This window comes from Spinacia oleracea, chromosome 2 (genome assembly GCF_020520425.1).
Source record: "Spinacia oleracea cultivar Varoflay chromosome 2, BTI_SOV_V1, whole genome shotgun sequence".
Taxonomy (NCBI): domain Eukaryota; kingdom Viridiplantae; phylum Streptophyta; class Magnoliopsida; order Caryophyllales; family Amaranthaceae; genus Spinacia; species Spinacia oleracea.
In genome coordinates, this window is record NC_079488.1 from 104,608,736 (window position 1) to 104,625,095 (window position 16,360).

At 37.1% G+C, this 16,360-nt stretch overlaps 1 protein-coding gene across 1 annotated transcript; it reads left to right on the forward strand.

The window, feature by feature from the left end:
• Window positions 1–4,162: 4,162 nt before the first annotated feature.
• Window positions 4,163–14,922, forward strand: LOC110790253 (M phase phosphoprotein 10). Its single transcript, XM_021995045.2, has 14 exons — window positions 4,163–4,321; window positions 8,017–8,775; window positions 8,959–9,008; window positions 9,808–9,988; window positions 10,075–10,182; window positions 10,271–10,408; window positions 11,410–11,478; window positions 11,584–11,625; window positions 11,786–11,854; window positions 13,838–13,909; window positions 14,034–14,087; window positions 14,192–14,333; window positions 14,458–14,520; window positions 14,613–14,922. The coding sequence occupies exons 2-14, from the start codon at window positions 8,089–8,091 to the stop codon at window positions 14,624–14,626; spliced, it is 1,689 nt and encodes a 562-aa protein (XP_021850737.1). The 5' UTR covers window positions 4,163–4,321; window positions 8,017–8,088; the 3' UTR covers window positions 14,627–14,922.
• Window positions 14,923–16,360: the final 1,438 nt, after the last annotated feature.

The window sequence follows — 16,360 nt, forward strand, 5'->3', positions numbered from 1 at the left end:
TTGATGTCTCTGTTTAATGTTTTAAAGTTTTAGAGTTTAAATCTTTGTAAAACATTATTGGTTAATCATTCACAATAAATGAAAAGAATTCATTTTTCCATTTAATTTGTGGTTTATTAAATGATGAGTCCCTTCAATTTGACGATATATTCAAGATAGACTGTCAGGACCAGTCCTGTGACTAAGAAATGTCTATCAAGTGAACTTGAATGTCAAAGGTTGAAAATGGTCCCTAATCGGAGTTTTCTATAAAATTGGACGCATAGAAAACGTTAGACGATTAGAATGCAAGATGACTAGTAGTTCTGTTTCTTGAACTATGTGGACATGGCAATGTCATAATCATTTTCATAGATACTTACTTTGGGAAGACTAGTATCGGACGAGACCTATGAAACTTTACTGTAAGAGATGAAAGTCTGTCATAAGTAAATTTCATTAAATTATTAGACACTAAATCCTCAATACCTGAGTGATTTGAGATTACTTGTTTGAGAACTGGTTGCTTTGACGTTGACCAACCGTCGCACCGTAAAAGGAGGCTATAAAGGCAACGCTCAGGTAATCACCTATCAAACGAAGTCTAATCTCAAGATCGCAAGATTGGGATTGTCCTCCCATAAATCGGGATGAGATGCTTAAAAGTTGTACAAGGCCACTCGGAGAGCTAGAAACTGTGAAATGCATGGCCGTGCTCGGATGAATCATAGGCTATGATTATCTGTTTATTTGATCAGTTGAACTCTGAAACCGAGGAACACCTCTGGACATAATAAGGATGACAACTCTTACCTTATGTTCAAGAGCAAGCATCGAGCGACAAAGGAATTAGGAAATGCACACTTGTCCCTAAGGACAAGTGGGAGACTGAAGGAAATAATGCCCTTGGTCCAAGTATGCATTCTATGTTAAGTCTAATAAATGCGGTTCAGTATTAATTAACAAGTTAATAATTCAGTGAGATCAAGTGAGCTGAATGCCTAGCTAGAGGCCGCTTCAGTTCAAGTGGAATTAATGATATTAATCCACAGCTTACTCTTGACTGAACCCGTAGGGTCACACAAATAGTACGTAAACGGATCAAGTATTTAATGGCATTAAATACTCCATCTATGAATATTCGGAACCGACGGATCTTGGTTTCAGTGGGAGCTAAGATCGTCACAGGCAAGAAATGAATACTCCGGAAACGATGATATTGCCGGAAACGGAAATATGGATCGTATCGGAAATATAAATATTATCCAAGTCGTAGATGTTGCCGGAAACGGAAACATGGTACGTATCGGAAAATATTATCGGAAATGGAAATATCGCCAGAATCGGAAATATTGCCGGAAACGGAAATATTGTCAGAATCGGAAATATTACCGGAATCGGAAAATAATTCCGGAAACGGAAATATTAAATATTTGTTCGAAACGGAAATTAATTCCGGAATCGGAAATATTAAATATTGTTCGTATCGGAAATGAATTCCGGAATCGGAAAATTTAATCGGAAGCGCATCGTACGAATAAGCATCGGACGAGGCCTGCCGGACGAGGCCCAGCACGAAGCCAGGCCATCGCCCAGCAAGCCAAGCGCGCCGCACAAACAGCCACGCCAGGCCCAGCGCAAGGCCAGGCCCAGCAGGCTGCGCAGCGCGCACAGCGCGCACAGCACGCGCAGCGCGCGCGGGCGCTGCGTGGGCTGCTGCTCGCGCGCACGCATGGGGGCCCATCGTGGCTGCCGTGCGTGTGTGTGCAAGTGTTTGTGTTCGTGCACGTTTCCTAAAACATGCAGAGTTCGGTTAATGATTAAATTCCTAATTCTATTTGATAAATTAATTAAATTAGAGTTCTTGTAGGATTCTAGGTTTAATTAATTTGTATCTGAATAGGATTTCGATTCCCTTTCCATACCCCTATAAATATGAGGCTAGGGCTCACAATTTATAACAAGTTTTCAAAGTGAGTTTTTGAGAGAAAATTCAGTCACACATTTGCCTATAAAGTGCCGAAAAATAATAGTACCTTAAGGGCGATTCTAGTTGGTCAATCTTAAGGCGGATCCGGACGTGCTGTGGACTATCTACGGAGGGACGACACTTGGAGTCCTAAAGACTTGTTCTTGTTCGGTTCGGGCGCAGCTAGGGAAGGCACGCAACAAAGAGTATGCATCTAAACTATGCTAAATGATTATGTGTAAATAATATGTTTTCCTGGCTTTATGGTTTTTCCGCATGATTTATGAATTGTCATATGTATCATAACCTAACAGGCACCAGCAGGAGAGAGGGGAGAGACGAGAAGAGGAGAGGAGAGCGAGCAGGAGAGAGAAATTAGAAGGCTTTTATTATGCGTGTGAGCTCATGCGCGCGTGGGCAAAGGGGCCGTCTGACAGGAGCGTGGCCGTCAGTAGGGATGGGCATGGGCCGGATCTGGACCGGGTCCGGTGAGACCCAGACCCAGACCCATATTTTTTAGGCGGATCCAGACCCGCCCCAGATCCATTGGATCTGAAAAATTCAGATCCATATATACCCAGATCCAATGGGTCTAATGGGTCTCGGGTCAAAAATGGGTCTAGTGTTATTCGTTTATTTTTAACATTTTTGTCTTAGAAAATTTTTCCGCGCCATTAATTTAACCGATTTACCATCATATATTCACATTTGATATATAAAATATCACAATTCGCAAATTAGTGCCAAAATACTAATGCATGCATGTATCTAATTAGACTATTTCTAATTTCTAATAATTGACCGGGTCCATGGGCCGGATCTGGACCGGGTCTGGGTTTGAGAATATTGGACCCAGACCCAGACCCAGACCCGTTTTTAAACACATGGATCCAGATCCGCCCCAGATCCATTGGGTCTCAAATAATTAGACCCAGACCCTTAAATATGGGCCGGGTCCAACCGGGTTTGGACCGGGTCCTGGACCCATGCCCATCCCTAGCCGTCAGGCGGTCTGACACACAAGTTACTGTTAGTTGATTGGTCTGGAGTTTAGACAAATATGGATACAAAAGAGAATAGTTGACTGGATCGAAAGAGATTATTAGATTGGGCTTATGTTTTTTAAAACGATATTTGTTATCCAAAGATCAAGGCCCAAAAGTGGAGAACCCATTATCTTATTTGGAGAGATCACCAACTCAACAAGCAAGCTAGTATACATAAGCTTAGTGGTCTATTGTGGGTTGGTCACAAAATAGAACTTCGTTTGGACATGTGATTAAAGATGTAAGAAACCCAACCCAGCCCAACCCAGCCCAACACGATAAAGGTACGGTCCAGACAAGAGGTTATGGGTTGGGCTTAGGCTGTATTTTTTGAAAAAAACACGATACACCAAATCATGTTAACTTGAATTATGCCTAAGTGTGAAGGTCCGAAACGAGGTAAGTAGGTTTGGGTTGTGTCTGTTTCACCTTTAAGAACTAATGGTGTGATAGGAAATAAAAGGGCATTACATGGGGAAGGCTAATTCAAGTCTATGACACACGGACTCGATACGAAACATGGCCCGACACAACTCACGACCATCTTTACATGTGATCATACTAGAGTGGAGTTGTGTAATGGGTGTTTCGAGAACTTCTGATCGCTTTGAACGTAAACACATAAAAGTGCAAGTATATAAAGAAGTTTGGATTATGAGTATGTTGTTGGAGGAAATTCCTACATAACACTCCTTATATTTACATTGTTCACAAATGTAAATCACTAGGAGTTTAATACTTGTAGTTAGTAGTTGTTAACTTAAGTACTCTGTAGTTAGTCCAGAGTATAAATTATTTGTTAACTTTTTTGACGGGGAGAAACAACATTATTAATAATCATCCATATGACATCTATAATGATAAAAGAGAGCTGCATACCACAAATTTAAAGAAAATACATAACTGTTAAAATCATACGACCGTAATGTTAATCATTACAATACATAACTGTTACAGATTCAAAGTATTAGTTAACTTAGTACTCCGTATATATTTTGGCGGGTTTGGAGCAACGTAAAACTACACTTTTAGTTATAAATTTGGCCCGACTCAGAAAATCCCGCTATATTTGATACACAAAATCGACCCGGAGCTTGGCCCGGCCCAATTTAATGGGTACAATTTCAAGGTCATGGCGCGGCTCGAACCCGGCCCACCTTTTAATTAGGTCTACTACGGCGGCAAGTGCAACATTAACAAGACGCGATAATTGAACTCTACCAAGTACATCTTCTCTGTTCCGAGGCAAAAGTGAAGAACTCAAGAGCAAACTGCTTCCACTCAAGGCCAAGCTGGTCTTCTTCAATTCGGTTCCGGCACTTCCGAGGTCATACATTTCTCTCTCCACTTCTTAGGTTTTGTATTCAATTTGATTATCGCGAATTGAAGTGTTCTTTGTATTCAATTTGATGAAAATTTCAGTTTTAGGGTTTTACTGATGGTTGCGATATTTAGAATCTTTGGTATTAGGGTTTAAGGTTTTTTCTATCAATCGGAAATTATTCTGCTTTTCGAATTTTATTTTGAGTGATATTGAACCTAATATTTCATTTTTTCATTCGTATTGGTGACACACAAACACACTATTTGTTTCTATTTTATATGATGTATATTCCTTCAAAAATAAATATGATTGTATATTTTGAGTGATGCAATGTGGAAACTAGAAAGGTTGCTGCACTTATGAACTAGTGTAGTTAGGATACTCCTACCGAGCTTAGCTTTGGGAACCAACTTTTTAAGTAGAACTGCCGTAATTGAGAAAATGAATTTTGGAAGAATGTAGGGATTCATTACAAAGAACCAATCACATTCAGCCGAGTGAGAGAGGAGACAGTGATTTTGGATTTCAAATTCCAGCCCCTTGTAGGTGTAATTTGAAATTCAACCCATTGGGCTTATTTCTTTAATGACTTGGAATTGGATGAATTCCAAATTCAAATTCTTATATTTCCCAAACATGTCATTTGGGCCAATTCCCGATTTTGAAATGAAATCCGTGTTTCCAAACAGGCCATTAATGAATTTGGGTGTTATATTGCTATTGCAAATGGCAAAACAATGTATTGGTCGGGCTGTACTCAGTTTGCTTCTAACGTTGTCTGATGTCGTCAAATAAACTAAGTGTCGGCGCATAGAGCTAGTACCTTGAGAAACTCAGGTGTCAATTATATAGCCAAGATTACCATAACATGTTTCTGATCATAGATTAATATCTCTCGGTTTTGATTTATGTCCTAAATCAGAGGGTGGACATCTTGAAGTTCTTTATACTTGGGATTTGGTTCGTTCTCTTTGTTAAATTTGCAGTTGTTAAGTTCACTAATTGGCCTTAGCCCTTCAGTTTAGTGACTTTCTTGGTACTGAAGTTCCGTGTGAAGTCCAAGATAATGTTCGGAGGATCAGAAGATATTTGACCTATAAATGCCCTTGGTGCAGCTCCTAGTCTGGATTATGTCCATTTTTGCCTGTTTGGTTGATCTATCCTCCTCTATTGTTAGAGGGAAAGAAAGCAAAGGTGATTCCCATAGATCAGTAAGCCAAATGGCATGTGGGGTAAAGAGGTTCTTAGGATAGTTTTGTTAGGTATCCATGCTGCATGCATGTCTATGCCACTAGAAATTATGGTCATCATTTCATCAATATCAATATTTATAATTTTATATGATCTTTATACTTTATAAAGAGGCTTTAGTCTGTGACAGTTTGAGGTGGGTTAGTTATATGCAACATTTTACCTAGAATAATAGCGCATCAGGGAGATTTTGTTGAAGTTGAATAGCTCGTTAGAATTAGACGAATAGGTTTCGGTGGAATTTTCCAGATTGCATTCTCTCCAGTTGCAGATAACAGTCTCATTTTCCGGACATCTCAAACTTAAGGATTTGATATCGTTGGTTGATTTTTTTTCATTTTACCTTGAATATAGTTGGATGATTGTGCAACTCATTAGGTCTAAACTCTAACTGATTCTCAATGAGACAATAAGTGATGATAAAATTAGGGTCTTGTTTACATGCAATTTGGTTGTAGGGATTCTCATCAACACAAATGATGGAATCTTTAACAGTAAAAGTAAAAGTATACTGACAGCTATAGATCTGTCGCGCTCAACTGCCACTCACACCATAGCTTCTTTTATCGCTTACGGAGTATTAAGAAATAGTTGTTAGACTACACTTTTTGCAGTAAATTTAACCAGGAGCATTTTGGAAAATGCTGTTATTGAGTCCTTTTTTAGCAAAGTGTCATTAACATCCTGAAATGGTAACTACTGGTAAGTATGCCTGTTGTTATCAAAGAGAGGGAGTAATTCAAATTCTCAAAATTCAACTATTTTCCCTAAGATGGTTTGTGAAATCTTCCAAGCTTTCATGGTTATGGTCTTTGTTGCCATCAAAGGTATCAACTGTAATGCAATGAAATGAAACGAGAATGAATTGGTGCAAGTTGCTTTGATCCTCCTTTCCTGCACCAAGAAGAAAAATATCTTTTAAAGTCTTAAAACATCATTCTATTTCCATAGCAATTAAGTCCTAGTTTTGAGAATTGCTTAGTTCAGCATCTATGATGTTTTTTCTGTGCTTGGTTTTCTATTCTACATTACTCTCCCAACAACCAAAGAAAAGAGCGAAAAACAAGTAAAGAAATAGAAACAGAATCAGAGAAAAGAAAAGAAAAGAAAAAAAACCTGCAAATTTGCACAAGCTAGTGTTTTTGTCATGTGGGCTGTCAGCAGCTGTATGCTCACTTTTTTGTATCAATCATTCTATTTCCCTATAGCAATTTAACTTAATATCGGGGATTTTCTGCCAAAAATGATTTGGTTTAAACCACTTGGATGTGAAGGATCATTTCACTTCAAGATCTTTACTTGAAATTCAAATTTACTAGCACTTTGGAGAATTAGGTTTGTTTGTATGATATCAGCATACAAGACATTACATCTGTGATTTCCTTTCTTTAACAACCAAAAACAGGGAAAAAGTCAACAGTTACAGTGAAATAAAATAAGAGAAAGAAAAACGGTACACCAGTCCGAGTCTTCAACTTGTGGACTGCCTGGTGCTACATTTCACCTTTCTTAGCATGATCTCTTTAAATCTCCCCAGTCTTTTCGAGGGGTGACGTGTCGAGTCTGGGTAATGCACTGGGAGAAATGTAAGTTTTAGTAACCTTTGGCCTACTGGTATCTACCAGTTGTCCTGCCAGGAAGAAAGTAGATTCCTTAATCTTAAGGCAAAGATGTTTTCCTGTGTTGCCTTTGCAAGGGTTTTGTTGGGGGTAGGCTGAGGATGTACCTTTCTCGTCCATGTAAGCTCTTTATTACGATATCTTCCTATTATTGGGGCACCTGGCCTGATGGTGATCGGTACAATTGCAGCTGTGTTTTACCAATAGCTAACAACAATTGGTAGTTTCTTTATGCAGTAAAATTTTGTTGACCGATGAGCATTAATAATAAAATGATGGAAACGGAATCATATTTTACTGTGAACTGTGCAGTTCATTGTTTTGAGCTCTTTAAGAAAGCGATTTTCAAGAGTGGAGCCGGATTCCACGATATTGACAATTTTTTGTGCCTTTTCTTCAACAAGTCTGACTGTCATCTTGTTTAATCCCTGGTTTGAACTTGCTATTGGAAACTTCCTTTGTCATCATTATCATTGGCAAACTCGTATTTGACCGTCTCCCATACCGGCTGGTCAAACCAGCTTTTGAGTTGTCTATTTTATTTCTTGAAGATAATTGTTTATATGAAATTACTATTCCATTTCCATTGCTTTGTGTCGTCTACTTGTCTGTATGATCTGCTAATTTGTGAAATTGAATTTGAAAAATCAGTATACAAATTATATGTTCATCGTTGACCTCTTTTCATAAGATAGATAAGGTGATCTAAGAATCTTGCCCTGCTGTACTCTCAAAGAAATAAAAAATTAAATATCTTAACTTGCTGAAGTGAAATAATATTTTTCTGTGTAAATACCTACCTAATCCACTGCCTGATAAATGTTGCAGATTTTAGAGACCGCATTCAAGAAAGAAACTGTTGGTGTTGGCAAGGACTCTACTGGTCAAATTCAATCAACAATGGCTAAACCAGTCGAAGAAAAACCAGGCATAGAAGCCATTAACAAGCTTAAATCGACAGACCCACCATTATTTCTCTCTCCAAGTTCCGATCTTTCTTGCTTTTCCCGCTTAGCCTCCCAATATATCTTTACTTCGCTCAAACCATTCTCTCCCAAATCGCCTTTTGACCAGCTTCATTTAAATGGGTTTGACGCTGAGCAAATTTGGCAGCAAATTGACCTCCAATCTCAGCCTTTAATTACCTCTCTTAAACGAGAAATCAAACGATATGAGAAAAATCCAGATCAAATTTTGGATCAATTTGGGGTATCCGGGGCCAATGAGGTGTTGGAGAGAGGAATTAAGGAAAACGGAGATGTGGGTTTTGAAGATAGTGAGGAATTGAGTGATGAAGATGAGGATGAGGAGGGAGAAGATGGGGAGTCTGAGTCTGAGGAAGAAGAGGATGATGATGAAAGTGGGGAGGAAGAAGAGGAGTTGGAGGATGATGGTGATGGAGTGCCAGAGGTTGAAGATGATTTTTTGAAGATTAAGGATTTGGAGAAGTATCTAGTGAGAGAGGAGGAGAAAGAATATGGGTCAGAAGAGAAGAAGAGTAAAAAGAAGAAGAAAGGAGGTAAAAATGTTGATGGTGATGAAGAGGATAAAAACGAGGAGAGTGAGGAAGAAGAAGATGGTGATGAGGTGAGGAGGGGATTTACATGTTTTTTTTAATAATTAATTTATGATTTTTTGTATATGTAATTATAACAACAAAAAGAAAAAGGCTAATTTATCTATCAATTAATTGTTTTGCCTATGGAAATTTGGTATGTTTGAGTTGCTTTACTACTTGGTGGTTATCTGACTTGCTGTTTGATCATGTAGCTTCTCATGTATGGTGGAGATGGCGAAGATGGGTCTGACGATTCAATCAGGTGCTTCCTTTAATTTTTTTTTGTCTATTTGATAACTATATGTAGAAAAAGGTTTGAAATATTGGCACCTATTGTTTGAAAAGTATGAACTTGATTACTGGTAACTAGACCAATGTGCTTGAGTATTATGTAATCGGTTTTATTGCAGAGTTGAGTTTTAAGGTTTTAATCGAAGTAGTTACCTACTAGCTTTTTGTGAAAGGGTGTGATATCATGACTATCTTGAAATCCCGTGTCAACCATCTCGCATGGTGAAAATTGTTTTTGCTGCTCGCTGAAAATATGGTGACATCAGTTTCCTGTTTGAAAGATAGATGTTCATGAACATGCTTATTGCTTAAGCACCAAAGACAATGAGTCTGCAATAACTAGTTTAGATAAGCATGGTGTGGATAATCTTTTTCAGTTTATGCGTAGTCATGAACTCATCAATGTGACATAGTAATAAGAATTTGGCGACTTGTGGTGATTATGTTTTTATTGATTGTTGGTTTGCTGTAAATGAATACAGTACTTATTTTTGGCATAGGTAAAAACGTAAAAGAGTATTTTTACAGGGGGGCTTTTGGGGGGGGATAACAAAAAATAAAAAGTTCTAAGTTCTGGAAAATGTTTATACACGGAATCTTATTTTTATTGCCACAATCATTCTCATCTGATATTCTTGAGCATAGGTTTGTTGCTTGGCAGAAGGACAATATTTTACTTATTTGCTTCCACTATAAGATCTATGACCGTTGCACTTGTTTTAACCATCTAGTCCGGGCTAATTACTCATTCTGCATTTTACAACTTCTAGATATGAAGATTTCTATGTTTCTAAAAAGAAAACTCCAGTAACAAAACGGAAACGAGTTGACAAGTCAGATGACTCGGATATGGAGGATAAAAATGTGGATGATTCTGATGACGCAGAGATGGAAGATGAAGATGTTGATGATGCTGATGATTCAAAGATGGAAGATGATAATGACGAGCAGGTAGTTGAAATGATCTGTTGTTACTGAAATGTGACATTTTTTCTTTTATTGTTTAATATTGAGCTTGGGTTGCTGTCCACTTCCAGAATGGAAATCTGTCTACTTATGAGAAGGCACGTGAAAAGATCCAAGCCAAAATAAAGCAGATGGAAGCTGAAAACTTGGCTCCAAAAGATTGGACCATGCAGGGAGAGGTAAATTATTATTTTTATGTATGAGTGTCTTGTATATGAACCTGCAGCATTTTGCTAAGAATCTCCCGGTTATGGTTACTCCGAATAGATATCTGCATCCAAGAGGCCAGTAGATAGTGCATTGGAAGTGGACCTGGATTTTGAGCACAACATGAGGCCGCCTCCTGTTATAACAGAAGAGGTGACAGCATCTCTTGAAGAAATTATAAAGAAAAGAATACTTGAGGTAAAACTTGATGTCTTGTGGTTCAATCTTTATGTTTTACAATTAATGCTAGATTACCTTATTCACTGTAATTGTACTGGTAAGACATTTTAGGTGTTCATAAAATCAAGATTTTTTTGTTTAAACTTCCGTTGATTAATTAGTAATACTGTCAGGGCATTTACCAGAATCGATATCGTGAAAACCTTTGATATTCAGATTCTTCATTTTGCCTGAAGCTCCCGTGGATACTTGAAAGTTGACACTCACATTGATAAGGATACTTGACACTTCAAAACCAACAAAATGCGAACTTTTCCCAAAAAAATAAATAAATTTGCCGAGTATGACACCGTCCATGACTACCCAAAGCTCAACATCAGGATTGGAGTCTCAGTACAATAGATTGAATTGGAGTTGCTTGCTAACCATAGTGTTCCTCAAAGACTATAAAAAACTACCCAAAATCCTACTATTTGGCTCCAACATAACTAATTGGATGGTCAAACACCCATTTATCTATTTGCGTCAAAATATATTTCAGACTGGACACTACACCCTGCAATTTTAATTTTTTAGTGTTTCTATTGTCCTTCCACTTTTGTCTATGAATACTTCCTCTGTTCTCTTATAATTGCATCACTGGTACGTAAACGTTTATTAAGAGAAGAGGCCGGAGAAGGAAAGTGGGTAGTTAACTCCATGTTTTTACCCAAAAGGCAAGTGTAGAAGTTAAAAATAAACCACTAAGCCCCACTTGCAGATTTGCTATAATGTAAAAGTTACTATTAGTACAAGGAAGTATTGCGATTTTTTAGAAACATCGCGAACAAGTGTTGCAATTTTAAGAGAACGGAGGAAGTACTTTTTACTTGATTTGTTTGTATGAAGTTTGCTAGTTTGCTCAAATCCCATGCTTTGTTCTTCACCTCCTCAATAGTCCATAATTCTCATATTATTTGACGGGCATGCACGCCATACTCAAGGGAAATGTCCTAAGCGTAGAAATTTCATGTTTTCAGGGACAATTTGATGATGTTCAACGGGCTCCTAAATTGGTATCTGCAGCACCTAAGGAAACTAAAGAGCTGGTTTGTTCTCTTCCTTACTCATGTCCTGTATTGTCTTCAATCTTTTATTTATTACCGAAGGCCATGTAACTGACCTGCCTGCTTTTTATTTTACCTTCTGTGCAGGATGATCATAAGAGCAAGAAAGGCCTTGGTGAAATTTATGAGGTCAGATCACTTTCAGGAATGCATTGTTTTCCGATCTATCTGATTTTATATGATGTTTGCGTGTTTGACCAATGTAACTTTTGTGGTTTTTCTTTTCTCTTTCTGAACCACCATAAAGAATTCTAAAGTTATTACATACTTTTGAATGAAATCCTTGCAGGAAGAATATGCTCAGCAGGCTGGGTTTGTGTCTGCGCCCTTGTCAATGAATGATGAATTGAAAAAGGAGGTATGTACATAATTATATACTTCGGATATTTCTTGTTGGTTGGGTCAACTATTTTTGGCTTAGTATGTTAGGCATTACAATTTCCTTCTCCCCTTCAATTTCTTCTTCATTTTTTCCTTTCTGCCTGCACAAGACTTATTAGTGCTGTGATGTCTCTGTTTTTAAGGGGGGGAGGGGGGGGGGGGGGGTGTTCTAGCTGTTTGATACAGTGTCACCTAATTCTGTACCCCCACTGCACCCCCCGAACTGGTACAACGGTACACTTTTAAAGAAGTTCAACAATGATAGGTAGCTAACCGTAACGTATCTTAACTTTGGTAACTGTCAAACCACAAGTGCAGGTCTGGCTTGATTCATTAGGTAATTGTATGAGGAAAAAGTTCTACTCCGTAAGTTGTCTACAAAAGAAAAAGATTGGTCTCTTTATTAAGAGAAACAAGAATAAATGTTCTGTAGATAATCATCTTTAGGCTTCTGCCCTGATTTTGGTAATATTATGCTTGAAGGTTTATTTTTCTGTTCAGTTGCATTTTTTCTGTTTATTTAGTTGCATTTTTTCTGTTCTAAAGCTCAGTCTAACTCAGTAAGGTACTTTTATTCATTAGTATGACTAGTTGTCAGTTTACTCATATCCACCTGTGACCTGTGTGCCTGTATTATGATAATTGTGGCTGTGTGGGTGTACAAAAAGCATCTATTCCCCCGATCTTGCATAACACTATTAAGTTTATAGTATTTCACTCTTTTGAGTTATCAGACATTATAAAGATGTTTGCTTGGAATGTGGAATATTTAGTAAATATTGAAGCTTTGGAGTGGAAATCTTTCATCAAAATATTGTGCGCAACAAATCGACTCTTTAAATTCCCAGCGGCTATCTTAATGCAGTGCTCTAGAAATATTCTCAACGTAGTCCAAGTTTCTTTAAGCTGGTTTGAAATATCTTAGTTTTTATGTTTTCAACCAATATTAGTCTGGCTTGGACATTTTTCTGTTGCACCCTTGTCACACGGCACAGCAAGGGTATGGGTATTCCTTAACCAAAATTTGACCTTGCAAATTGGATACTTATGCTGCAACAATCATGAGGACTAAAAAAAGATGAGAGGGCAGATAAAGAGGTCTAGAAGCAATAATGAGAGCCAATCTCTTTCTCTCTCTCCATTCCTTCTTGTAAGCTCTGGTTTACTGGACTAAGGCCTTGTTAGGTTAGTATTTATAATTTTATATGATTAAAAGCGTGGATCTAAACAGTGTTAGCATGAGCAGACATATAACCAAGTTTTATGTATAGTACCTTGGGCCTATCCATTTAATAGTTTCATGTTCTGGTATTTGGATTATTCTTGATAACATCTGTATTCATAATTTAGAAAGCCTTGTTCCTGTACCTGTGTCCGAATTATGGGCCTGAGTCAGGCACTTGGAGTTGGGCATATACTGTATTTGACACTCTTACCCAAGTCTTAATACATAGAGTTCAACCTTCTATGTGACTTATATTGAGTGTTTGATGTTAGGTTTGTGCCTTTCTTTCTCCGTTTAGGCTCCGTTTGGTAGGGTGTAAAACGTTTTCATTGAAAACGATTTTCCTCTTTTCAATCATTTTACGTTGTTTGGTTTGGCAAGGGATGAAAAACAGTTTTCTATAACTCCTTCCAAGGTGGAAAAGCCTTTTCCATTTAAAAGGGAGGGAAATCACTTTTCCACCTTCCCTCCTTAGTCCTGATCACCTCCCTCTCCCTTCTAGCTCTCAATCTTCACCATCTTCTCCCATTTTCTTTTAAGAAACCAAACAAAGGAAAACTAGTTTGGAATTGCGTTTTCCCTTGAAAAATGTTTCCATGGAAAATCATTTCACACTGAAAACGCTTTACAACAAACCAAACGCAGCTTAGTGTATTCACCAATTCACCGTTCTGGACCTGGCTTGTGAATTTTGGCTTCTTTTATAGTTGGTAACCATGATTTTTTTTTTGCCAGGCAAGCGATTTGTTCAAAAGATTGTGCCTGAAGCTGGATGCACTTTCCCACTTCCATTTTGCTCCAAAGCCGGTATGTTTTCTTTGTTTCTATCCACCCTATAACTGGCATTAGTAAATTCTTATGTTCATAAAATTATAGTTTTCGGGGCTCAAGTCCAGTTTCCTGTGCTTAATCACTATATTTGCCGGAACAGGTTGTGGAGGACATGTCTATTCAGACCAATGTTCCTGCTTTAACCATGGAAGAGGTAGGAAATCTTTTTAGATTTTGTATTAAACTTACACAACTTGTCATGTTTTCTCTTTGTGCTTACTTACTGTTATCTGGTTTATCTCGCTTTTTCTTGAGCAGGTTGCCCCAGTAGCTGTGTCGGATGCAGCTATGCTTGCTCCTGAGGAAGTGTTTTCTGGCAAGAAAAATATCAAAGAGGATAATGAGTTAACAAAGGAGGACAGAAAGAAGAGGAGAGCCAAAAAGAAGAGAAAATTCAAAGGTAAAAGTTGAATATATATGCAGTTCCGTTTTCTGGATTTATTCAATGTTGTATCTTCCCGTACTTGAATAACATACTAACATGCGCGCTATATGTTTTCTCTTGGGATTTTGCATGATTTTAGCTGTAAGTGCAAAAAAAGCAGCAAGCACAACGCCCAAGAAACCATCTCAAACTCTGAATGAAGGTAACATATTAAGTTGTATATATTGAGCAGTTTGATCAACTTGGAAAAGAAATTTGAAGTATTTCACCGACATTTTCTCCCAATTTGTGCAGGCAAGGAGCAGTAGTATTCCTTAATTTTAAGACAGTCCATTAAGATTTGGGCATGTTTTTATCAGATTTGAAATTACAAGCTGTCACAGAAGAAGATGACAGTCATTCGAGGTGGCATTTGATCGTCAACCAATGAAGGAATGTGGGTAATTTTGTAAGGAGCTCCATGCACAATTTTGGGTAGGTCTTTGTTTTTCTTTGTCATACTCCAGAAATGTATTCATAGATTATCCCTTCTTAGTAACTTATCTCTTGTATAAGATGACAGTCACTGAATCTTTTATACTCTATATAACCATAAATTTCATTATTTTGTTTCTTCGAAAGCAAGGCGATATTATGGCATCTTTTAAATTATAAGTTGTCGAGTCGGTCAATAAATTATAAGTTATAAATAGAGGGGAATTGATTCTAATAGGCAATAAAACAAGTTTACATGATAAACTAGTTAATGGCCCGGGCGATGCCCCGAATTTTATTGTTTTTGTTATTTGGGTTTTGTACGGTTGATGATTGTTTTCTTTGCAAACCTTTATGTATTTTTCTATTTAAATTGTTGCCAATATTACAGAATATCCTCCAAATATATGAAAGGTTTCCAGAATAGTTCCTAAGATCAAATACTTTATTTTTGCAAGTCTTACTTGATTGGTACTCCGTATAAAACATTGTTTTTTCTGATTCAATTATAAACATAACAAAAAATATAGTATATCTTTAGAAAAATACAACATTGATTAGCTAAAGAAATAGTATAACAATTAATTTTTTTATACGTATGATGTGATTAATTAAGAAAGATTACGTAAATTTTTTATAATAGGTTATTATTCAAATATATTGGGCATCAAAGGTTTAATACTTATAAGAGTAACTTTTGTGTTTTTCAATACTTTAGAGACACACGTTATATCATTGTAGAGATGGTTAGAACTTTACATTATGAATTAGAGGTCATGGGTTCAAACATTGATACTAACATAGTGACACATGGCAACGTGACATTTCTTACCTTGGAGATTTAATAATAGTATAGATTGAACCGACAATACATCTATTAAGAAACAGAGGAAGTAGTTGTTATACTTCCATCTTTCTCTAGGATCTTTTGTGGTGCAATTGCCTTCTTAGGTTCATTGCAAAGAAATACTATTCTCCTCTCTCCAATTCAATTGTCATCATCACGTAAAATTAATTGTTGTGCAAAGTAACACTTTCATTTCACAATTTCACTAATTAACCACCTTTGCCAAAAAAAAAATAGCTAACCAAACTATCATTTCCGATTTACATTGCATATACACCTTAACCCCTCGCCGAAGACCAATAATAACGTACAAAGTTTACAATCATCGTTCATAACCATATACTCCGTACAGACTACTCCATATTTCGAAATAGTTATCCTTGTCATAAATAGCATAATACGCCATTTTAGTAAGATTGATCATACAATAATAACGTACAAAGTTTTCAATCATCGTTCATAAGAATATACTTCGTACAAACTACTCCATATTTCGAAATAGTTGTCCTTGTCATAAATAGCATAATACGCCATTTTAGTAAGATTGATCATACAGATTACGGAGTATATAGTTCCGTACTTCCGTCTAGTATAGACCATGGCCATAAAATATGACTCGGTCACACTTTACAAATTTGACAAAAATATAGTATGTGTAACAAACTAACAATAGCAAATAATTATACACAAGTAAAAAATAATCATATATTCTAAGCTATAA